This window comes from Tenrec ecaudatus, chromosome 12 (genome assembly GCF_050624435.1).
Source record: "Tenrec ecaudatus isolate mTenEca1 chromosome 12, mTenEca1.hap1, whole genome shotgun sequence".
NCBI lineage: Eukaryota > Metazoa > Chordata > Mammalia > Afrosoricida > Tenrecidae > Tenrec > Tenrec ecaudatus.
In genome coordinates, this window is record NC_134541.1 from 37,391,602 (window position 1) to 37,416,143 (window position 24,542).

A 24,542-nucleotide genomic window follows, 5' to 3' on the forward strand; every position below is an offset into this window, starting at 1 on the left:
CAGGGACCCAGTAGGACACAGGAGAACTGCCCCATTAGTTGAGACTCTAAATCTTTCCTTGAGTAGATAGCCTCACCTTTCTCACCCAGAGCGGCTGGTGGTTTCAAACTGCTGACCTTGTAGTAAGCATCCCACTGTGTAAATCTCTATGCCACCAAGGCTCCTTCAGAGTGTCTTAGTCCCTAAAATGATTGAAACTGCAAATCCTCTTATTTGTGGCTTAATTGTCACTATTTTATGGTGTTTCATTAGCTCCTGTGGTGAGTCCTTTAATTGGGAACTCATTTTTGTAGAGGATGAGTGGTGGGGGACCGATCACAATGTTCTAAATATAACCCCTTCCCTGGGGGATGGACAACAGAAAAGTGGGTGAAGGGAGTCATCGAAAAGTGTAAGACATCAGAAAATAATAATAATGATTTATAAATTATCGAAGGTTTGTGAGGAGGGGACGGTGTGGAGAGAGGGGAAAAAAAATAAAGAGCTGATACCAGGGGCTCAAGTAGATAGCAAATGTTTTGAGAATGATGCTGGCAACAAATGTACAAAATTTCTTGACAGAATGGATGGATGCATGGATTGTGATAAGAGTTGTATGAGCCCCCAAGGGAAAAAAAGTAATAATCATCAAGCAAGCAAGCAAACAAGAAGGAGTGGTTCGTGTTGGTGGCCCACGCAGACTAGTCGCTCCCTCTGAGTGTTCTGCAACTGCCTTTGCTAGGATGTCATAGGGCTGAGTTCCTAGATGAGTGTCAGTCTTATTTTTCGGTGAGGGCTTTGAATAGGACACATTCAGACTCACACCTGATTGGGGAACATGCCTGAGTCCTGATTCTTTGGAGGGGCTTTTTAATTCCTTACAAAGAATCCAATGCGAGGAAGAGTTTGCTCCAGTTGATGAGTTTTTCTACTCCTGGCTACATTGGAACCCCAACAATGCCCCTCCATCTGATACAGAATGCAGCTCTGGCTGTTCCTTTATTGTCCCAGAGTTTATCTCCTATCCCTTCCCCTACGGGTGGAACCACTCGCCGACGCCGCAAACCCTGCTGAGGTTTCATTGGTAGAGTGATGTTTCCTCTTTATTTCCTGCAAGGTGGGATTTCCCAGTCTTACATCAGGCTTGACTTTTTATTTGCAATTCTCTTATTTTTCTTTTCGCCAGCATGCCCATGTAGTTATAGCGAGATTAGGGATTGCTAGAACCTGAAAGAACCTTATTGTTGAAGCAGAAAAGCAAACAAGGAACCCTGGAAATCCAGGAATTAGTCCAGTCCTGTACTGATAAAGAAAAGAGGCTCAGGGAAAGGAAGGGCTTGGTAAAGGCCACACAGCGAATAAAACTCCATTCTCCTTCCCTTTTCCCACCTTCCCACTCTCCTTCCCTCTTTGTTTTCCTTCCTTCCTGGACTCGTATTGTGCATCACTGGACATGTTCCGTGGCCACATTACAAGGATACCTTTGTGAGTATGCTTCTACCACTCACGCCCAAGGCCACGATGAGAGTTCTGCGCAGCGTGGTTGATGTGTAGGTCGAGACTGACTCCAGATCTCATCTCCTTCATCTGAGGCATCTCTAGGGAAGGGAGTTGCTATAGCTTGGTTTTTGAAGTGCTGGATTTGCATGTGGATAATGTGACAGCCCAATTTCTTTATAGAACAATTATAAATTCTTTGGAAGTACATATTTATGGATTCCAATAGTTACCTTCTACAGTGTTGACACTAACAATAGGACTAATACCGATGGTGATTATTTGTGTCACAGAAGCTAATTTATGATTCTATTATTTGAGACCACCTCCTGTGATCATATCAAAAACAAAAACTGCAGAAACTCAATGATAACTATTGCTGAGGTGGGGAGCTTGTTTCCAATTTATACTGCATCTACGGCCGCTTATTCATTCCAAGTCATTCTTCGTATCCTATCTTATCAAAAAGCAATCCTGGTGTCTGTCTGTCTTTTTTTTTAAGCCCTGGTTTCTTTTGAAGCCGAACTGACCTGAGTGAAATGTCGGTTTGTTAAAGGAGAGTCAACAAACCATAAAAGGTTTGAAAGTAACGGAGAGAACTTCAAAGCAACCTTATGCCTTTTAACCTAACCCACCCGGGCGCCATCATAAATGTAAACGGCCTTATTTCCATGGGAACAAAAATGGCGCTGCTTTTCTAAAGTGTTTCCTATCAACTCGAGGTCACCAGCAGGTTTATCAGAAACTGAAGTAGATAAAATGACAGCCTTTACCCAGGATCAAAGTCCTAGATTTGACTGGGTTTTAAACAGTAAAAAGGTCTCCAGGGGTGTCAGAATCTTAAATTTCTGAGGTAGTCCTTCACAGGAAGGCCAGGATGGGCCCACGTTCCTCACTGCCAATGGAATCCACACTGATATCCCGTATTTCTTGAGCACTGTGTTAAATGCCTTATGTTCATGACCTTACTTAATCCTGCCAAGGGAACCCAAGCGGAAGCATATCCCCATTTTGCAGACCAGAAAATTAAGGCTCAGACATGTAAAGACATTGCTCAAGGTCACCCAGCTGGTGTGTGCCATGGTGCTAGCATTCAGCCAACCTGAGGGATGCCAAACTCTACGATGTTCTCCCCATCGAACCTTGAACCTGTCTGAAAAGATGGGCGATTTAAGCTCCCAGCATCTCTACTTGCAAGACTTTGTTAAGAGTTGCCCCTTCCCCTGGCTTTAAGGTTACTCACCTAAATAACTTGAGATTATCTGCTAGTTTAGGGATATCAGTAATGTCCTCCTAAGGAAAAACAGACAATAGTTCATATGCAGTCATTTCACAGGTAGCATTGATACACCATACGTGCACCGTCCAAAACAATTAGCTATTCACCAAATGTGGTTATTTCAATTCAAATAGGTTAAAGTTAAGTAAAATGCAAAAAAAAATTCAGTCCCTCTGTAACACTAGTCACATTTCAAGGGGAATAAGGAAGGGCGGGGAATGGAATGAGTCACATGAAAGGGGCCTTGGGGTGACTGACTCAGTCCTGTTGTTTGACTAGGTAACCATTGAGCACTAAATTGTTATGTTGCACCAGTTGTACCTACTGTTTTTGAGTCAATTCTGACTCATAGTCACATATCATTAAAAAATGAAGAAAAAAAGACAAGGAAATTGACGAAGAACTCCCTGTACATACCATTCACGTTAAAAATTTCAGTTAACAAGAACTCTTTTGAAAGATAAAAGATTTTATAGTATTTACATGAGGGTGTGTAACTCCAGCTACATCTAGTTCACTGATGAAGCACTCAAAGGAACTTGACCCAAAGTTCATTTTGTACTGTAGGTTGGGGCCTATTTTCAAACTGAATAGCCTATTGTTTATTGTCATATAAAAAATATCCAAGGGAGCGTAGGGGGAGTTTCATTTATTGTAAGAAGCATTATTATGATGGGGCTCATGCCTGCTATCAATGTGAGACACGTTCTCTATCTTGGCTTTGTGTTTGTATTGAGTATCTGATTTTATGTAATATTACTTCCTATTTTAAGGCACTTAATGATAAGCGAACACACATTAAATGCATATGAATATAGTGACTCATTAAATGCATATGAATACAGTGACTCATTCTTATCTAGTATTACTGCTTAGGTCCAGGTTCAATGGGCCTCCCGCTTTGGCTCAGGGTGACTGCACTGTAAGAGTCAAACAAAAGGGGGGCGCCCAATGAATGCATCAAACAGGAGGCGCCTTCAGATGACAAAGCTGGCATTCCACCATATTTCCTGGATAAGGAACAAGGAGCGATAAAACAGTTTTATTTCTTTATGTTTTTCTAAAAGTCTTTTATTTCCTGAAGTTAAAAGGATTCAGGAGATTTTAACAAGGGCATGTGCCAAAGAACCTCACTTCTACCTAGACCAGTGGAGTTGCAAGGCAAATAGGTGCTAAGACTTCATATCAGCAAAGCTTAAAAAAAATTGTTTAATACACTCTATTCTCCCCATGCAATGGACAGAATGATTTTTTTCTAGACTTATCTAAGGCACTCACTCTGTTTCCCACACTAGTAAAGAGCCCTCAACTGTCTTATCCTTTATACCAGGTCAGCTTATCCCTAGGAAGGCATACAGTACAAAAGTGTTGTCATTAATGGTAAATAAAAATGTCTTCTACCATGGGTGGGGGGATGTTCTGAAATGGATTTGGTTATGATTGTACAATTTTCCTTGATATGATTGAACAGTGGAATGATTGAGTTGTATGATATGTAAATTATTTGCCAATAAAACTGTTGGGAAAAAATGGCTTGCATCCGTGGGTGGAGCAAAGGTTAATGGGCTTCAAACAGAAACACCCACCCGGATCTGTTGACCCATTGCTAAAATACTGGTTTGAGTTTGAGGCTAACATACTTGGGGACACTTCACCATGAGTGGAACATGACTTGATGCCAACTGGCTGGGTTTGGCTTTCTAGTTCCTTACAGAGCTAAGTGAAGGAAATTTCATCAGCTCTTCTTAGATATAAGCTATGTTAGGGGTAAGATAAAGTGAAGATATTTTCCCCCAAATCAAACCAAATATTGTCCCATTTTTAAGCCAACAAAGAAAGAAAAGTTCATCTATATTTTCCAACCAATCTCAATAAGGCCACCCAATCTGGAGTTCTTGAGAAGTCCATACCAACGTGTTATCTGTTTTTCCACCTTCAAGGGTAACTTCCAAATTAGAGAGCGCTGCTTCGACTTCATCAACCTCAGACTCATTTGTAAGATCCTGGAAGTTGGCTGACAATGACAGTTTGCAAATGTGATACTAAAATGAAAACACAAATTGTAGAGATGTGAGAGATACAAAGGGACCCCGGAGCCATTTCCTCCTCTGCGCAGACGGAGCACCTCCTGACAAGCGCATGGAAAATGACATTCTCACTGCAATCATCTTTGTACTGGAAGCTTTCTATTTCCTGAAGTCCAAAGGATTCGAGGGCTTTTGACTATGATCAGTCCCGTGGAAACGTGATTCCTCCCGTCCCCACGCCACGTGTGTTTGTTGTGAGGAAGAGATCGGGATGGCGAGGGCTTACACCACATGCACTTGTGGACTAGGAGGAGCATTGCCAATGGAAGTTTGCTGCCCTCTTTGTCACCATTTTTGTCAGGATAGTATGGAAAAAAACCCACCCCCAAACTTGTACCAGAATAGACTTCCTTTGCCTCCTGTCAGACAAATGGCTCCGGCATTTCATACCTGTAATGCTGCGAAGATCAACATTTCTTCCTCTGTGCAGTCAATTTCTTCTAAGAGAATGGCCCACCTGGCTTGTTCATAGAGTTGGTTTATTCGGACAGCATCGTACTAGAGAAGGAAACAGTGTGTGTTGGATGCGATGTTGACATTCCACTACACGGAGAGCCTGAGAGAACCGAGGGCCTCCCCATTCATCAGAGACAATAAGCTTTAGTTCAATTAACTTTGGTTCAAGCAACACTTGTCTCCCCACTACAATATGGTTTCAATTCAAAACTCTTCTCCCCCGCCAAATATTTTATTTTATTAAATATATTTATATATAATAATAATGTAGTTATTAAATATATATTATATTATTAAAAGATCATTTTATTGGGGGTTCTTCCAGTTCTTATAAGAATCCATAAATCAATCGTATCAAGCATATTTGTACGTATGTTGCTATTATTATTTTCTAAACATTTACTTTCTAGTTGAGCCCTTAGTATCTGCTCCTCCTTTTCCCCTCCTTTAAGACCCCTTGATAAATTGTAGATTATTATTATTTTCATATCTTACACTGACCTCTGCCTCCCTTCCCCCACCGTTTCTGCTATACTGTTCCCTGGATGATTCATCCCTTCTTGGTGATCCTTCTGTGAGGGGATATCCCATTGTCTACAGATGGGCTTTGGGTCTCTGCTCTGACTCCCCTCATTTTCAACAATGTGGGGTTTTATTTGCTTGCTTGTTTTGGATATTCTGCTGTCTGCTACCTGATCCCGTGGACACCTCATGATTGCAAAGGCTGGTGTGCTTCTTCCATGTGGACTTGTTACTCCTCTGCAAGATGGTCACTTGTTTAACCTCAAGCCTTTAATACCCCAGAAGCGATATCATTGATAGCTGGACACTATCAGCTTTCTTTCCCCTAAGGCAGTGGTTCTCAACCTGTGGGTTGCGACCCCTTTGGGGGTCAAATGACCCTTTCACATGGGTCGCCTGATTCATAACAGTAGCAAAATTTCAGTTATGAAGTAACAACAAAAATAATGTATGGTTGGGGGTTCACCACAACATGAGGAACTGTATTAAAGGGTCACGGCATTAGGAAGGTTGAGAACCACTGCCCTAAGGTGTGTGTGTGTGTGTGTGTGTGTGTGTGTGTGTGGTTATGTGTCCATCAGTGTGATCCATTGCTCCTTCCTCCCCTCCTCTCCCTGTCTTCCCCCTACTCTTCTGGTATCACTACTTCCATTCTTGTTCCTGGATCCCGTGTGTCATGAGCTCTTATCTCTTAGCTGTACCTGTGTACATGCTCTGGTCTAGCCCACAGCGAAAGGCAGGACTGGAGTCGGGATAGTGGGAGGTGAGGAAGCCTCAAGAAACCAGAGGAATAGTGTGTGTTTCCTCAATGCTATACTGTGTCCTCATTGACTCATCCCTTCTTGGTGATCTTTCTGTGAGGGGATGTCCCATTGTCTACAGATGGGTTTTGGGTCTCTGCTCCAACTCCCCTCATTCTCAACAATATGGGGTTTTAGTTGTTTGCTTGTTTTGGATCTTCTGGTGTCTGCTACCTGATCCGGTTGACACCTCATGATTACAAAGGCTGGTGTGCTTCTTCCATGTGGACTTGTTGCTTCTCTCCTAGGTGGCTACTTATTTAACTTCAGTCCTTTAAGACCCCAGATGCTATATCTTTGATAGCCGGGCCATCAGCTTTCTTCACCACATTTGCTCATGCACCCATTTTGTCTTCAGCGATCATGCTGGGAGGGTGAGCATCACAGAATGCCAGGTTGTTAGAAAAAGGTGTTTCTTTGCATTGAGGCAGGGCTTGAGCAGAGGCCCAAAGTCCATCGACTACCTCAGCGTAAGCAATTGGTTATTTTGGATCACCGACCTTGAGGTCAGCAGCTCAGCTCATACCCATGACCCTACCTGGGCTCTTCCACCAGGGGTGAATTAACCTCCCTGGCGGTAATCGTGAGTGTGGGTTGGGGTAAATGTTAACTTTCAGAAGCGGTAACCCCGAGTCACACTCTGGGTTGAACTGCAGAGAAGTCCCGTAAGCACTGTGATGGGCCATGTGGTCGTGATTTGTCTATGAGAACAACACGTGTTAAAGACTCCAGCTCTGTGAGCTGCTCTTCATTTGTTCCTTGATTCCTGAGAATGAGAGGTGAGATGTATTCCCTGCTGACATGAAGAGCTTCTTAAAAGATTCCTAGAGATTCTTGCTAGGTTGAGGTAGCTTACTATGCTCACCAGGATCCCAAAGGTTAAAAACTAAGAGACCAGTATATCAGTTATCAGTCTAGCCCTGCATAGGTAGATAGAATAACACACAAATAATTTAATTCTGATGTTGATAACAAGATGACTCTATTACAATTATTATGCACTCACATTAAAACCAACAACAGAAAAAGAAAGACAAAAAGGATCTTACTTTGGGATTCAAGTCGAAGAAAGTGTAATATTTAAATCGTAGCAGCAGCTGCTCATCCTCCCGGATGCCTTGCTCCATAAGGGAGCGTGAGGAGTCGAGCCAACTAGAAAGCAAGAGGGTGAGCTTTTAAGGTCAATCAATTTCACACGCAGAGCCTTGGACAAAGTCAGGGTCAGCAAAATAACTGAAACCCAGTGCAGGAGAGTATTTGATAACAGCTCACACTGACATTTTACCTTTGAGTCTTCAAAATGCGTTTCATACACATGTTTCTAAAGCAGCGGTTCTCAACCTGGGGGTCGCTACCCCTTTGGGGGTTGAACGACCCTTTCACAGGGGTCACCTAAGACCCTTTCACAGGGGTCAGAAAACACTATTTCCAATGGTCTTAGGAACCGAGACACCGCTTCTCTATCCATCTCCAGGCAGGTCTACCCACATGCAGACATGCCCATAGACGAGTACCCGGAGTGAAGAATGTTACCCAGGCTACACCATGCTTCAAGACAAAATTTCATTTATTTTTCATTAGGAATAAATATTTCACAATATATAATTACATATTGTTTCTGTGGTTAATCACTATGCTTAATGATGTTCAACTTGTAACAATGAAAATACATCCTGCACATCAGACATTTACTGTTATGATTCATAACAGTAGCAAAATTACAGTGATGAAGTAGCAATGAAAATAATGTTATGGTTGGGGGGGTCACCACAACATGAGGAACTGTATTAAAGGGTTGCAGCATTAGGAAGGCTGAGAGCCACTGCTCTAAAGCAACCCAGTTGATGGTCCAAGGCAGTCCTTTGATCCCAGTTTTACAGATGAGGAAACTGAATCACCGTGACTTTAGTGACATGTTTAAGATCCTGTGCTTTATGGTGGCTTCGTCTCACTCTCTAGAAAAACAGAACTTGCTCTAGTGAATGAAAACAATAGTGAATGAAAACACTATCTTCTAGTGTCCAACAGAACTTGATTCTATAGGTGTGCTGTACAATAGGGTAGCCATTATCCACAGGGGACTATTGAACATTTGAAATGTAGCACAAATGTAGCTGAAAGGAAGTACAGAGAGTTGAATGAAGGTTGCATATGATAGTGGGACAGGAGGAAAGTAAAAGGAAATAGAGGAAAGAACTAGGAGGCAAAAGACATTTATAGACGTATCAATATAGGCATCCATATATATATATATATATATATATATATATTAATATATAACAATAGGGTTATAGAAGCACACCAATCCGTGTGATCACGAGGTGTTTACAGGATCAGGTATCAGAATACCCAAAACAAACTATCATATCAATGTGAATAAGGGGCGGGGCGTGAAATAGAGATCCAAAGCCCATCTGTAGACAACTGGACATCCCCTCACAGAAGGGTCACAAGGATCAGCTAGGGTGCAGTATAGCACAGCCAAAACACACAACCTTCCTCTAGCTCTTTAATGCTTTCCCCCACCCCTGAGTATCATGACCCAGGTTGTATCTTACAAATCTGGCTAGACCAGAGCATGTACTCTGGAACAGATAAGATCTCTCGACACACAGAATCCAGGACAGATAAACCCCTCAGGACCAATAATGAGAGTAGTGATACCATGAGTATAGGGGGAAGGTGGGGGGAGAAAAGGGGAACCGATCACAATGATAGACGTACTCTCCCACCACCCCACCCCCTGCCCCACTCGGGGACGAACAACAGAAATGTGGATGAAGGGAGACAGTGGATGGTGTAAGATATGGAAATAATTTATAATTTATCAAGGGTTCATGTGGGTGGAAGGGCGGGGGAGGGAGAGGGGAAAAGGGCTCAAGTAGAAAGAAAATGTTTTGGAAATGATGATGGAAACATGTACAGATGTGCTTGATACAACTGGTGTATGGATTGTTATAAGAGCTGTAAGAGCCCCCAATAAAATGATTTATTAAAATTAAAGAAAAGCAATACAGGTCTAGAGGAGTTGAGGAGTGGAAATTAAAAGTAACAAACAAAACAAGATGGAGATGAGTGTCACCCAATACCACTGGGGGGAAATGTCTCAACTTTGATTATATTAGGCCTTTCAAGATGGAATCTCCATTCCTAAAGGAAATGACAGACCGCTAGGGAGACCAACCTTCGTAAGAAAGGAATAATGTGGCATTGGGGCACGAAGAGATTATGGAGAAGAGCCTGATCTTGACTGGTGACATATGAGTAGCATACAATACATGATCTGGACCTTGATGGACAAGGAAGGGCTTAACGGTAGAGAAGGCAGGAAGAGCAGAGTTCGGGAGTAGAAAAAAGACATGGAGGCAAGGCAGAGGCAGAAACAGTTGGTGTGCATCATTGTGGAATAAGGTCACGGTAAGCTACATGTACGTCTACTGGAAGCATATCTTATAGGGAACTAAAGGCTAAACTAACTGTTCAATTTGATGAACAAATTGAACTTGATTTGGCGAGCAATGCAAAGCAAAAGAAATGGTGATCTGAGAAATAGTTTTGGTGCTTTCTGAAACCCCTCCACCCAGAGCTCAAGGCCTTGCTCTTTGGAAAACTTGAGGTGGACAACCTTGGATCTCCCAGGGGCTCATGACAACCAACACACATCGAAACTACTCGGAATCCCATACAATATGCTCCGGACACCTCTAGAAGCAAAGAATCCGTATTCACCATAGAGTAATTCGTTGAATTACCAGAACATTTTTGGCACGCTTCAAAACCAATGACTAACACTCTCTGCCTTGTTGATACAAGTCATGAGGAGCCTAGGGGGGTTAGATTAAACTGCTCCCGAGTGTCCAGAGGTTGAATTTTCAGAAACAGATTGCTAGGCCTTCCTTCCAAGGTGCCTCTGGGTAGACTCAAATTTCCAACGTTTTGATTAGCAGCCAAGTGTATTAATAATTTTCACCACCCAGGGGACAGAATTTTAAATGCACAAGCAGTCCCTGGGTTATGAACATCTGACTTAGGAACAACTCCTCCTTGCCTTTTAACTAGGTCTTTGAACCACCTTGAGCTAGTTCTGTCAAGGCTGATGAAGCAAAGCAGAAAGAGACCTGAATTTTTAAAATGTGGGTGCTTTGTCACAACAAGCAGAATGAAAAAAAGTTCTGGGTTGAAGCCCTGGAAAATGGGGCACTTGGGCGAGGCACAGTGAACCCTTTCAGGAGACGGGTATGTGCGACTGGATTGCTGACAGGACTGTGGGGAGGCACAGTTGGCTGCCATGTGTAAGCAGGGCACTGCTCTATGCCTGCAGGCATCGTTGTTTCACTCAAAATCCATCTTACATGGATCTTGCTTTCTTCTGACTTGGAGCAATTCTTCATCACAATCACCTGCATGGGCAGTTTTAAAATAATCGAAAAGCCTTCCAGCCTTTTTTTTTTTGCACTAGAATAAGGGTGAGTCAGACTCCTATGCACCTGTTCCAACTGGTCTATAAATTCTTAAAGACCCAGTGAGGAATGCATCACGCCTGTAACCAGGGATGGCCTGTAACCACTGCAGGGATACTGAAATGACCAAAGGTCGTTTATTTTCTCTTCTTGTGCTAAAATCAGCGCAGACTTTCGCTAACAGTGTATGATCCTCAGGCATGCTTACATACAAATTTAACTATTCTTGTTCCTCCCCATCCCCCCACCTTAGCATCCTATGTTGCCTATTGTCAGTTCAGAGACAGACACAAAGGATCCATGTCCTTACCCTGCATTTAGTTTGGCTTTATCAACCAGAGACCGAGGCTGGTACATATCAGCAACTGCTTCTGGTGATTGAGTGGGTTGGCTGAATGCAAGGATGCTGCAGTTTTGCTCAGTCAAAGGGCTGTCACTGAACCAAGTCATGGTGGATGATGCTGGCGTTCCATTGATGGGGTCATATGTAGGAGTCATGGTTTTGCTGTATAATCCGGGGCTCACTGAAAGGTAGACAGAACACACTCTGAGGTGAGATTCAGGAGGTAAAATTCTCTAGTATAACAAGTAGGAACATTGCCGTTGCTCTTTTGTTAACGAATTTTGGACTTAAATACTTATACTGTTAAAAATAATTGGCGAGGAGAGCAGTTACACATAGCAAAACTCTTGCTGGCCTATTTAACGCTCAGAAAGCTTGAGAACTCAAAGGCCTGTAGTAGCTCTGACCTAAGTATCAACCCAGTCAACTGTTGGGGACCATCTCCTTCCAAAGGATTCAAGGTTCACCTGTTTATCTTAGTGTTCAAGAGCAATGGAGACTTCCCAGAAGGCAATGCACACACAATGGTTAGAGACAAATCCTTTAAAGAAAGAGAGACATCTGCTAAGTTTAGGAACCCCGTCAGTTAGTGATTTATAAATGGTTCAACTCGAAAATGAATAAAGTACAAATAAACATTTCTTTCCTTCTTTGCATTGCAACACACTATCCAAGAATGCCCTCAGTGCTTCTGGCAAGCTAGAGATACGCTTGTTTTAATATGAAATGAACGGGTTCATAGTGCTCCAGAATTGATATCCGTCCTCCCTTTACATAGTCAATGCAAACTGAGTTCAGGAAAAAGAAGTATAACTGAGTGACACAACTCTTTTCTAAGTATCCATAATTTTAATACAATTTTTTTACATTTTATTAGGGGCTCATACAACTCTTATCACAATCCATACATATACATGCATCAATTGTATAAAGCACATCCGTACATTCTTTGCCCTAATCATTTTCAAAGCATTTTCTCTCCACTTAAGCCCTTTGCATCAGGTCCTCTTTTTTTCCCTCCCTCCCCCCTCCCCCCTCCCTCATGAGCCCTTGATAATTTATAGATTGTTATTTTGTCATATCTTGCCCTATCCGGAGTCTCCCTTCCCCCACTTCTCTGCCGTCCATTTCTCAGGGAGGAGGGCACATGTGAATCCTTGTAATCAGTTCCCCAAAACAAAATTTTATTGGGGGCTCTTACAGCTCCTATAACTACCCACACATCAATTGTATCAAGCTCATATCTATATATGTTGCCAGCATCATTTCTAAAATATTTTCTTTCTATGTGAGCCCTTAGTATAAGCTCCTCCCTCCCACCCCCAACCTCATGAACCCTCGATAATTTATAAATGATTTAATTTTCATATTTTACACTCTTTGCTGTCTCCCTTCACCCACATTTCTCTTCATCCCCCTGGTTGGGGGGGGTGATGTAGGTCAATCATTATGGTCTGTTCCCCCTCTGCCCCCACCTCCCCTTACCCTCATGGTATCGCTACTCTCATGATTTGTCCTAAGGTATATCTGTCCTGCATTCTGTGTGTTGAGAGCTCTTATCTGCAACAGTGTACATGCTCTGGTCTAGCCAGTCTAAGAATCATACTTTTATCCTAAACTCATGGCCAGTTATACAAAAATTCTGCATCTCAATGGAGACACAATAGTACATGTACAAACATTTGTTGTTGTTAGGTACTACTGAATTGGTTCCAGTTCATAGCAACCCCAAGTGCCACAGAATGAACCACAGCCTGGTCCTGCACCATCCTCACAATTGTTCCTGTGCTTGAGCCCATTGTCGCAGCCACTGTGTCAATCCAGCTCCTCGAAGTCTTCCTCTCTCTGCAGTGGCCCTCTACTTTACCACGCATGATGCACTTTGAAAGGAACTGGTCTCTCCTGACAAGATCCCCAAAGTCTGTAAGATAAGCTCTTGCCATCCTTGCCTCTGAGGAGCACTCAGGCCGACTTCTTCCAAGACAGATTGGTTTGTCCTTTTAGAAGTCCACAGTACTTTCAACACTGGTCTCCAGCACCACAATTCAAGTGTATCAATTCTTCTTGGGTCTTTCCTATTCAATGTCCAACTTTCACATGCAAACGAGGCAACAGCTTGGGTCAGGGGCACCTTAATCCTCAATATAATATCCTTGCTTTTCAATACTCTAGAAAGGGTCTTAAGCAGCAGATTGACCCAGTGCAATATGCCTTTGATTTCTTGATTGCTGCTTCCATGAACCTTGATTGTGGATCCAAGCAAGACAAAATCCTTGACAGCTTCAACCTTTCCTTCATTTATCATGGTGTTTCCTATTGGTTCCTTCATTTATCATGATGTTTCCTATTGGTTCAGTCGTGAGGATTTTGGTTTTCTTGTGTAGTCTACAGTCCTCCACTCTTCCAGCTGAGCTATCGAAGGGTGCAATTTTGGTTTCCTTTACACTGAGTTGCAATCCATACTGAAGGCTGCGATCCTTGATCTGCATCACAAGTGCTTCGGGTTCTCCTCACTTTCAGCAAGCAAGGTTGCATCATTTGCTCATCTCACGTGGTTAATAAGCCTTCCTTCAATCCTAATGCCACATTCTTCTTCATATAAGCCAACTTCTTTGATGATTTGCTCAGCATATAGATTGAATAAGGATGGTGAGAGGATACAACCCTGTCCCACACCTTTCTTGATTTTAAACATACAGTGTTTCCTGTTCCATTCACACAACGACCTTTTGATCCATGTCCTGCAGGAGCATATTGAATTGTTCTGAACTTCCCATTCTTCTCAAAGTTATATGGAGTTTGGTATTATTCACACAGCTGAATGCCTTTGCATAGTCAATAAAACACATGTAAACATCTTTCTGGTATTTTCTACTTTCCGTCAAGGTCCATCTGAGATCAGTGATGGTATCACTTTTTCCATGTCTTCTTCTGAATCTGGCCTGAACCTCTGGCAGCCTCCTGTTAATGTACTGCTGCAACCATTGTTGGGTGATCTTCAGCAACATTTTACTTCCGTCTGGTATCAGAAATATTGTTGTATAGTTTGAGCATTCTTTAGGCCACTTTTCTTTGGGATGGGCACACATATGGATTTCTTTCCCAGTCAGTTGACCAAGTAGCTGTCTTCCAAATACCCTGGCAGAGAGGTGAGTGAGTGCTTTCCATGCTTCATCAGCTTGCTGAAACAATTCACTTGGTATCCTGTCGATTCCAGGGTCCTTGGTTTTGACTGGCGCCTTCAGTGCAGCTTGACCTGCTTCCTTCAGCACTACTGGTTCTTGCTCATCTGCTACCACCTAAAATGTGGAATGTCAACTACTTTTTGGTACAGTGACTCTGCGTATTTGTTCCCTCTTCTTTTGTTGTGTCCTGCATCATTCAATATTTTGCCCATAGGCTCTTTCAGTATTGTACTTTGAGGCTTGATTTTTTTTTCTTGCTGTACTGAAGTTTAAGATGTGCTGAGTGTGTTCTTCCCTTTTGGTTTTTTAACTCCAGGTTTTGTACATTTCAATATAATATTTGGCTTTGTCTTCTCAAGTTGCCCCTTAAGATTTTATATTCAGCTCTGGGATGTCATCATCTTTTCCCATTGCTTTAGCTACTATATGATTAAGATCACCTTTCAAAGTCTTGTCTGTCATACACTTTTATTCTTTTGTCTTTTCAATTATCTTTTGCTTTCTTCATGAATAATGTTCTAGATGTGCTCTCACTGTGTTCAGTACATCAAATCTGTTCTTGAGATGGTCTCCAATTTCAAGTGGGATATATTCAAGTTCATATTTTGGCTCTCATGGACTTGTTTTAATTTTCTTCAGCTTTAACCTGAACTTACACACAGTCAACCCCTGTCCTGGTTTTAGCTGTTAACAGTGATCTATCTTCTCCATCGTCTCTTCACACAGATTTAGTCAGTTTGATTTCCGTGTATTCCATCTGGAGAAGACTGTGTGTATAGTCGCCTTGGCTATGAACAAGTTGTTGGTCTTGCAAAATTCCATCATGTGATTTCCAGCTTCATTTCTATCACCAAGTCTGTATTTGCCGATTACTGTTCCTTCTCCATTGTTTCCAACTTTTGCATTCCCCATGGTCAATAATTATCCAGCATCTTGACTGCATGTTTGATCAAATTCAGACTGAAATTGTTAGTAGAATTCTTCAATTTCTTCACCACTAGCTTTTATAGTTGCTACATACATTTGAATAATAGTTGTCTTGATTGGATTTCCTTCTACGTGGATTGATATACTCCTATCACCGGAGGCATTGTACTTCCAAGACTGCTTTTGCAACATCCTTTTAGACAATGAATGCAACACTATTCCTCTTGCTTGTGTCATTCATGATGATATAATAAATCATATAATTTTCTGATTTAAAATGGCTACTACCAGCCAATTTCAGCTCTCTAGTACCTGAAATCTGGGTATCGATCTTTATGTCTTCCATTTCATTTTTGACAACTTCCAATTTTCCCAGTTTGCTAAAGTCCTGATCATTATAGATTTTTGCAGGTGTTTCATTTTAACTTGAGTTGTGGCCCATCAGCAAGTGAATCGCGAAGGCTCCACTAGCACAGGTTTACTGCATTCCCGTCAGCATGGCTGCCTCCACTGGCAGAAGGCAGCTCCTCCTCAGTCACATTTGAGTGCCTTCCCAGCCGAGGGCCCATCCTCCAGCACTACCTCAGACACTGTTCTGTTTCCATTCATAAGGCTTTCAGCATCTGCCATGGTTTTGAAGTTATGTATGAATTTTTCAGCCTTTCCTTCCTCTGAATTGGATGCCCAGCCCTGTTCTTCGTCTGGAAGCTCCACCGAAACCTGTTCATGTTGGGTGACCCTGCTGGCACGTGATATTCAGGGACATAGTTTCCAGCATCACATCGCACAAGGCACCACAGTCTGACAAACCGACAGACAAGTGCAGAATGACAGACAATATCCTTAGTAAACTCAGTACATCACAAAAGAATAGATACCGTGTGATCTCACATGCAAAGACAAGAAAATGCAATCGCAACTCAAGAGGTGCAAATCAGAACAATGAGATAGCGCCTCATCCCGAAAAGTTTTAAGGAAACAGAGCTAACGAGAACCCTTATGCAGTGCCGATGGGACCGTCCAATCACTTTGCAAAGAGGTACGGCGTGTTCTCAAAAATGTAGGGATCGATAAGACCACGTAACGGAGAACATTCTCTACTTGGTATATATCCCAGAGGAATGAGAGCCATGAGCATATATGAGGCCTCCATGGTTCTAGGAGCACTAGTGGCGCAGTGCTTACATCTTAGGTCAAAATGTAATCGTATCATTTGATCTCCTCTTAGAGACTTAGACCCATTTTAAAGCCATTTCAATTGAAAAAAGGGGAAAAAATGCACGGGAACCGCACGTGGAACCGCCCCTGGTGAATCCCGTGTGCCCAAGGACCAGGGGCGTGGACTGCCTTGCCAACAGGCAGCAGGCATCAGCGAGTGGATTGTTGCCAACACAGCTTGGTTAAAGTTAGCTCTTTATCACCCGAGCTTCCTTATGATCCACTTAAATTTATTCCAGTTTTTAATATTTTCTGATGTCTTTTTTATTGCGGTTTTAATTAGGTAGCTATTTATTTGCTTGCTTTTTAATGTTTTTATGTATATAAAATCCAGGAGAGGTCAACCTATTGTGACAGTAACTGGCTTGATGGCTACTTGGGGATATGGCAAGGGTGGTTGTTTACCCAGGGCAGAGAGTTAGGAAAGAAGTGGGTGGACACAGGATACTTGGGGAGGAAGTGGGATATTGAGAGGATTACCAAGGATGAAGAGTAAAAGAAAGCGTGTAAAAATTTTAAATGAATATTCATTATCTGCCTTGTAAATCTTCGCCTAAATCACAACTAAAAATTAAAAAGACAAGTACAATAATGTGTTGCCAAGACTGTCTTGTTAAAAGATAGTGGGGAAAATTGTTACTGCTCTGCCAAGTTGGATATCTTTTTCTCATCAGAATCATCTTGCAACTTTAATCTTTCCTCTTTGTTTGAGGGAGGGAGAAAGAGAGAAGGGGAGAGAGAGAACGAGAGGAAGAGGGTGAACACATTATTCTTGGGTTTGAAGAAATTCAACAGCAGCAAACTAAAGTAACCAAACACCCGTTAGGATTCTTACCTGGGGGACCTAATATTGTTGGAGAACTCTCTAGGTTTAAAATATCTTCAATGATGGGCTCCTTATTATTTTTGTCTTTCTTCTTCTTCTTTTTAAAATAATCACCAGGAGGTTTTAACAAGGAAACTTCTTCTGATCGTCTAATATCTAAAAAGAAATAAAAAAAGAAGAATTTCTTCAAAGGCTGAAAATAATTGAATGAACTTGGAACTCTTAGGAGGTTCTTGAGATGTCAATGGAACTAAACTGCATCGTTTTTGAGGAACCAGGTGGGGAAATGAGCCTCCCCAATGGGCTATGAGCTGGGGGTATGTGTCAAAAAGTGGGGGAGAGTTCGTCTAGTAAAGTGTATAGTTTGAAAAATAATGTATAGGTTGCTTTTCTTTTTCATTCTAATAAATCATTTTATTGGGGGCGCTCACAGCTCTTATAACAATCCCTACATCCATTGCATCAAGCACATTTGTACATATGTTGCCATCATCATTTCCAACACATTTTCTTTCTACTTGCGTTTGTTTGTAATTCCTCCCCGTGCTCATCACTTCCATTACCATCGGCGCTTTGCTTTTCTATTTCTTCACCATCACCGATTTCTTGTCATTAAAAAAATGTTTCTAAACAATGAAGGAGTTTCCTGGGTTGTACAGTTAACACTTCACTGTTAACTGTAAGGTTGGTGGTTCGAATCCACCCAGAGGCACCTCAGAAGAAAGCCAAGGGAGGTCTGGCAATCTGCTGCCAAAATATCAGCCCATTGAAAACAGAGAGAGCACAGTTGCCACAAGTGGGATTCGACTTAACAGTGACAGGGTCCTACCTCTCTTTTTCTTCAAGGACAGCAAAATCTGAGAGACTTTCTCTCAGTCGTGGCCCAGGTGCTAACTTTATCCCGGGCACAGGCACTATCAATACTTTGTCCACCTCTTTCACCATTTGGGGCAGGCGGGTCCAACGTCTAACATGAACCTCTCTTTCCAAGAACTTACTCTACCCCGGAGCATGACTGCCCACTCATGCATGCAACAGGCCCCAAGGATAGGGGACTCATGCACTCCATGAGCAGCTCTCTGACCCAAACTGGCTTTTAAACACCTCAACTTCCTCGCTTCTCAGGTGGGACGGCTCTGAGGTGTGACTTCCAGAGGTCTCCATGTGTCCACCGTGTGCCTGTATTGGTGACACACTCTATTGGTGGCCTTTTCTTCTCTCTTCACCCCCAAGCAATATTTCTTGGCTTCCCCTCCTGAATAAACTATGTGTCCTGGATCCTTATCTCAGGTCCTACTCAGAAAGCACACAAACTAAGACCAACCTCATTTTCCCCAACAATCAAATATGTTTACACTTGCCAATCAGAACTCCTGGTAGCTAGGCATCATGCTGTGTGGCCTTGATCCCAGTTAAAACCACAGAATTTGGATGTTTCAGGGTCTCTGGGCAGCTTGCCTGGTGGTCAATGCACCAATTCCATGAGGTCGTCCTGTTTTCTCATCCTACATACCGAGTTTGATTCGCTCCCCAGGAACCAAGGATGTCTGATAGTTGGGTCGCAGCATGCAGCTGTGCCCAGCCAGATGCATTATTTATACACCAAACCTGGTGATGAATCAAATTTCCAGTGGAAGCAGTAAAAACAAAACAACAACATATTTCTCTCTACGCCTAAAGGTTTGTGTCCTTTTCTGTTCTTCAAAAGCAAAACCATTAGACGGTTAATTTTGGATTAGCCTCCATTGATTAGCTATAAAAAGTAGTGTTTAGAAATGCCAATTTGAGACCGTTAGGACACTAGGCAGGAAGAGAGAACAGCTGAGGACTTCGATCTTTCAAAACAGCAAGTTCGAGGTCCCAGTTCTGATGCACGCTTCCATTCCACTGCTGTGCAGGGGGCACACTGTTATCATTTAATCCTCGGCTTTTGTTTTCAAGTCCTCGTTAGACTATTACTGATGACACCGTGTCCATGGCTTGTCACTGGAATGCCAAGCATCAGGGACACTTGTCCAAGGTATGTTTTAGAGTCAAACAGTTCAGTCAACAAACAGGTCTATAGTAATTAGTGTGTGCCAAGCAGCCCTGGTGACCCTGCCAGGTTAAGTATTGGACTACTAACTGCAAGGTTGGCAGTTCAAACCCACCAGTCTCTCTGTGGGAGAAAGTTGAGGCTCTCTGTTTCTATAAGGCTTGACAGTCTTGAGAATCCTACACCGGGTCTCTGATTCAGGAGCCAACTTGATGGTGATGGGCTTGGTGTGGATTTTGGTTTCGTGTGTGCCAGGCATTGTCCTAAGTGTTATGAATCCAAATGAACTCAGGAAATGGTTTCAATTTCCTCCTCCCTGAATGCCTCATTGGTTCTTGGTACCCAACACCACCATTCCCAATCCTTACTCTACTGCACTTTGTCCTTTGCACTTCTACCACCCGTCTCCTCATACCACCATACATTTCCATCCTTTGCTTTGAGAAAGAACACCATTTTAATAAGCATTAAATGAATGTGAAACATCAGAGTACATTCTTTCCTTGTTGATTACATGTATTGTTTATGGTTTGTCTCTGCCTATGAAAATGTAAGTTCCAGGAGGGGAGGGATTTGGGGTTATTTTTATTGCTAATGTATTCCTAGTCTCATCAGAGTGTCTGCCACATAGTAGGTGCTTAGTAAATGTGCGTTGCAGAAATGAATGAAGTCTGTAATTTAACTGGGACGATAGATAGCCACTCATATCAGCTATTCTGTGTTTGAGTGATAAACTATGGCCTTGGGACAAGCGATACACCTCACACTTTAAGAACATTTTTTAAAAAGGAGCACCTTTATGATTCACGGTTTTCCTTTGTGCCAATCTCTACGGAGAACAAGTGGGTCGATCCATTTGGTCCCTAATGACTGTTAAACTTTGGGGCATCAGCCCACAATAGTAAGATTTCAATCCAAAGTCTACTTTTCTGCTTTAAAGAAACTCTAAAAATGATAGTGGTGGACAGAACTATTTACTGAAGCCATGGTGTCAGTGAACAAGCAAGACGCTGCAGCACTGTTACTGCACACAGCACAGGGCGCGGGGCCTGTATGGGATGAATAATTTAATGGAACTCAATTTTCTTTGTCTTAAGTATGATAAGGATCTTCGCTAAGAGAAATGATTATTTTGAAGCAGGGAGGGCAAGTAACCTTTGTGGTTTTTTTTCTATTTCTATTAGAAATCTCTTTTGAAGGAATTTTGGGCCTTGTGGAAACAATTCTGATGGATTCCAATAATATTTCTTTTGGCGTAACCTCATTTAAAGATGAAAGCATCTGGGGCTTGAAAAGTATGTCTCCTAAATACTTAGGGCAGGTTTCTCTAACGCTATCAGGTTGAGGCGGGCAGAGAACACACATCATCGCCCCCCCACCTGCAATCCATTGCTGTGCACTTCAATGGGACAGGGGCATCCCCTCCCCGGGGCACTCACTCAGTGTTTTGCAGATACCACTGACAGCTTTGAAAACAACCGCCGAGAAGCTGACCCGCAGTCTCACTGTCTTCACGTTGGGCAGTCGGAGGCGAAGCATTTTATGCTGAGGGGTGAAGAGAAGCTTTGCATCTGCCTGGACTCCACACTTGTCCAGGGTCCAGTGGGTCTTCAGAAGCCAGCAGTGCTTCTGCTCCCACCAGAGAGCAAAGTCTGACCAGTCTCGGGCTATGTCTGCAAAAATGGAAAACATAATGAAGGAGAATAAGACATTGGCAAGGAGCCCTGGAGGCGTGGTGGTTACGGGTTGGGCTGCGATTTGCCTGGATGGGGGTTTGAAACCCCCAGTAGCTCCTCGGGAGAAACACTTGGGGTTTCTACTCCTGTAAATAGTTATAGTCTTGGACACTCTGGTTTTTTTCTGAGCCAGCATTGACTTAATGGCAGTGCGTTTGGTGTTTTGGAAGAGGGAGCCAAGCACAGCAAAATCAATTTCATTCCACGTGAAACTCATCTTTTCCTTTCCATCTTCTTTACAGCTCCACCTATTTGCTATTGGCCAAGCCGGAGTCATGGTAACACCATGAGGATTGAGCGGAACTGCAAGGCCTCCTAATTACATCGAGGAATTCTCATGCTACTCCTAGTTTGTCGAACGTTTTTTTTTTTCAATCAGGAAAGGATGTTGGGTTTTATCAAATGCATTTTTTTTTGCATTGACTGTGGCGATCCCGTGAGTCTTCTCTTGTTTTATTTATGTGGTGAATTGTGCTGACTGATATTTTAATGTTGCAGCATCCTTGCTGTATCAACAAGAACTAGTCAACGTTCTACATTGCAGGAGGTAGCAGATGAGCAAGAACCAATGGTGCTGAAGGAAGATGTTCACGCGGCACTGAAAGCATCAGCCAAAAACAAGGCTCCAGGAACTTATGCAATACCCACTGCAATGTCTCAACAAGCTGACGAAGCATTGGTTTCACTCCCTTGTCTATCCAGGACATTTGGGAGACAGCTACTTGGCTAACTGACTGGAAGAGATTCATATTTGTGCCCATTCCAAAGAAAGGTGACCCAAGAGGATGCTTAAACTATAGAACAGTATCACTGATATCACATGTAAGTAAAATTTTGCCCAAGATCATCTGCCAATGGTTACAGCGAGACATTGTCAATGGTTACAGCGAGACATTGACAATGGTTACAGCGAGACATTGACAATGGTTACAGCGAGACATTGACAATGGTTACAGCGAGACATTGACAATGGTTACAGCGAGACATTGACAATGGTTACAGCGAGACAAGGAAGCTGCGAGAGGTTCAGGCTAGATTCAGAAGATGATGTGGAAGAAGGACTATCGTTGCGGGTGTCAGATGGATCTTGGCTGAAAGCACAGAATACCAGAAAGGTGTTTACTTGTGTTTTATTGACAATGCCAAAGCATTCCCCTGTGTGGATCATAACAAACTATGACTAACCTTGAGAAGAATGGGAATTCCAGCACACTTCACTGTGCTCATCCAGAATTTGTACATGGATCCAGAGGCAGATATGTGAATGGAACATGGTTTAAAATCGGGAAAGGTGTGTGACAGGGTTGTATCCTCCTAACTACTTATGAAACCTTTATGCTGAGCAAGTCATCAGAGAAGCTGGAATGTATGAAGAAGAATGTAGCATCAGGATTGGAGGACGGCATATTAACAACCCGAGATATGCAGATGACACAATCCTTGCTTGCTGAGGATGACCTGAAAGACTTGCTGGTGAAGATCAAGGATCACAAATTCAGTATGGATTACAACTCAATGTATATAAGACTCAAATCCTCACAATTGGACCAATCGGTAACATCATGATAAATGGGGAAAAGGTTGATGTTAAGGACGTTCTTAAGTTGTCAAGGTCTGCCAGTATATCAGACAGAGGTGTGAATGTGAATTCGCCCAGATGTGAATTATAAGTGCCATAGTGCTTGCACATTGGGCTGTGATCTGCAAGTTCTCTCGTTTGAAACCACCAGGTGCTCTGAGGGAGAAAGACAGGGCTTTCTATTCCATAAAGAGTCACAGTCTTGGAAACTCACAGGGGCAGTTCTACATTTTCTTACAGGGGTACTATGTATGAGTCAGCTTTGACTTGATGGCAATGTGTTTGAGTTTGAACTTCTTTAAGGAGATGCACAGGCATCTCGATAGCATAGTGGATATGCTACCAGGTCAGCAGTTCAAAACCACCAGCCACTCATGAGAGAAAGATGGGCCTGTGTACTTCTGTAAAGAGTTCTAGTAAAAAAAAAATAGAGTTCTAGTCTTAGAAACCCACATTGCTATGAGCTGCCATTGACTCAATGGCAGAAAGTTAAGGTGATAAATATTTTTGGGAGACACAGTCCAATCCAGAGTATCATGCCCACTGGCAAGCTTTAATAATTTGCCACCATTCACTGAAGGCTTTGCGACATTAGTCCAATTGGTTGAGGCTCTTAAAGGCTCTGATATTTCTCTTCTTTCTCTTGCGGGGCTTGCTCTCAGAATCAATACAATTTTTTGTGTGTGTGAGAGAGAGGGAATATTAGAGGCCTACTCTTGAATATGAACGAAGTTTGAAGACAATCTGAAGGTCATGTTGACCAGGAAATGACATCAACTCCTTTCAGATGGATAGAACAATCCACATCTCTGAGTTGGTGGTGATGGAGCAGAGAGGCAGTCAAATGTAGGGAAGAGAAAGAGATGAACTTACTGATCTGTTCTACTAACTTGAGCATCACTCCCCCGATATGCAGGTCTCCAGACACCCTCAGGGTGACGACTCTCTGCTCCTCCTCATTTGGATGATCGATGCGGACCTCAAGCTCCCAGGAAGCAGACGCAGAGTCACTGCGCGAGAGCATCGTGGTAAATGCAGGTGCCTGCGGAATGAAGGACCAGATAGATGTAGACTGGGATGTAAGAAAGGAAATGAACTTGAGAAACTCTGCATTTCAAACTTGCCCTTTGCACTTCGTTCTAGCCCAAATCTAAGAACAATTCGTTCTTATAGCGTGGCCCAGCTTGATGCTGACCCTGAAGATGCGGGTGCTATAGCAAAGTGCTGCGAAGAAACTAGATGGTGCCTGTGATCAGAAAGAATAGTGTCTGGGGGCTTAAATGCTTGTTTTCAAACAAGCAGCCCTCTAAGCAAGGCATCAACTAAGTCCACATGGAAGAAGCACACTAGCCTCTGTGATCCAAGGATTATAACTAATATACATAAACCAAATCTAAAGGAAGGAATGGTAGCAGAGCTTAGATTTTGAACACCTGGTTTGCAGAAGGTTCTGGATGGCAGTTAGCCCAAAATCCATTTGCAGATTCCACAAATGGATCAAGTCTCTGGTGAATCCCTTCTGATCTTAGCTGAGGGATGTGAACAGCCCTGTTGTCAGATAGAGAGCATTGGAAGCTCCATCAGGACACATGTAGTTAGGTCAAATTGTAATA

General features: G+C 42.7%; 1 protein-coding gene across 1 annotated transcript in view; it reads right to left on the reverse strand.

The window, feature by feature from the left end:
- FERMT1 (FERM domain containing kindlin 1) overlaps nt 1–23,953 on the reverse strand; it is a 43,507-nt gene extending 19,554 nt beyond the window's left edge. The window contains exons 1-8 of the mRNA XM_075527827.1: nt 23,803–23,953; nt 21,054–21,287; nt 17,589–17,735; nt 11,391–11,604; nt 7,670–7,772; nt 5,233–5,340; nt 4,666–4,797; nt 2,720–2,769 (exon numbers count right to left, since the gene is read on the reverse strand). Coding sequence (XP_075383942.1) covers nt 2,720–2,769; nt 4,666–4,797; nt 5,233–5,340; nt 7,670–7,772; nt 11,391–11,604; nt 17,589–17,735; nt 21,054–21,287; nt 23,803–23,953 — 1,139 coding nt within the window. The remainder of the gene's footprint in view (nt 1–2,719; nt 2,770–4,665; nt 4,798–5,232; nt 5,341–7,669; nt 7,773–11,390; nt 11,605–17,588; nt 17,736–21,053; nt 21,288–23,802) is intronic.
- Nucleotides 23,954–24,542: the final 589 nt, after the last annotated feature.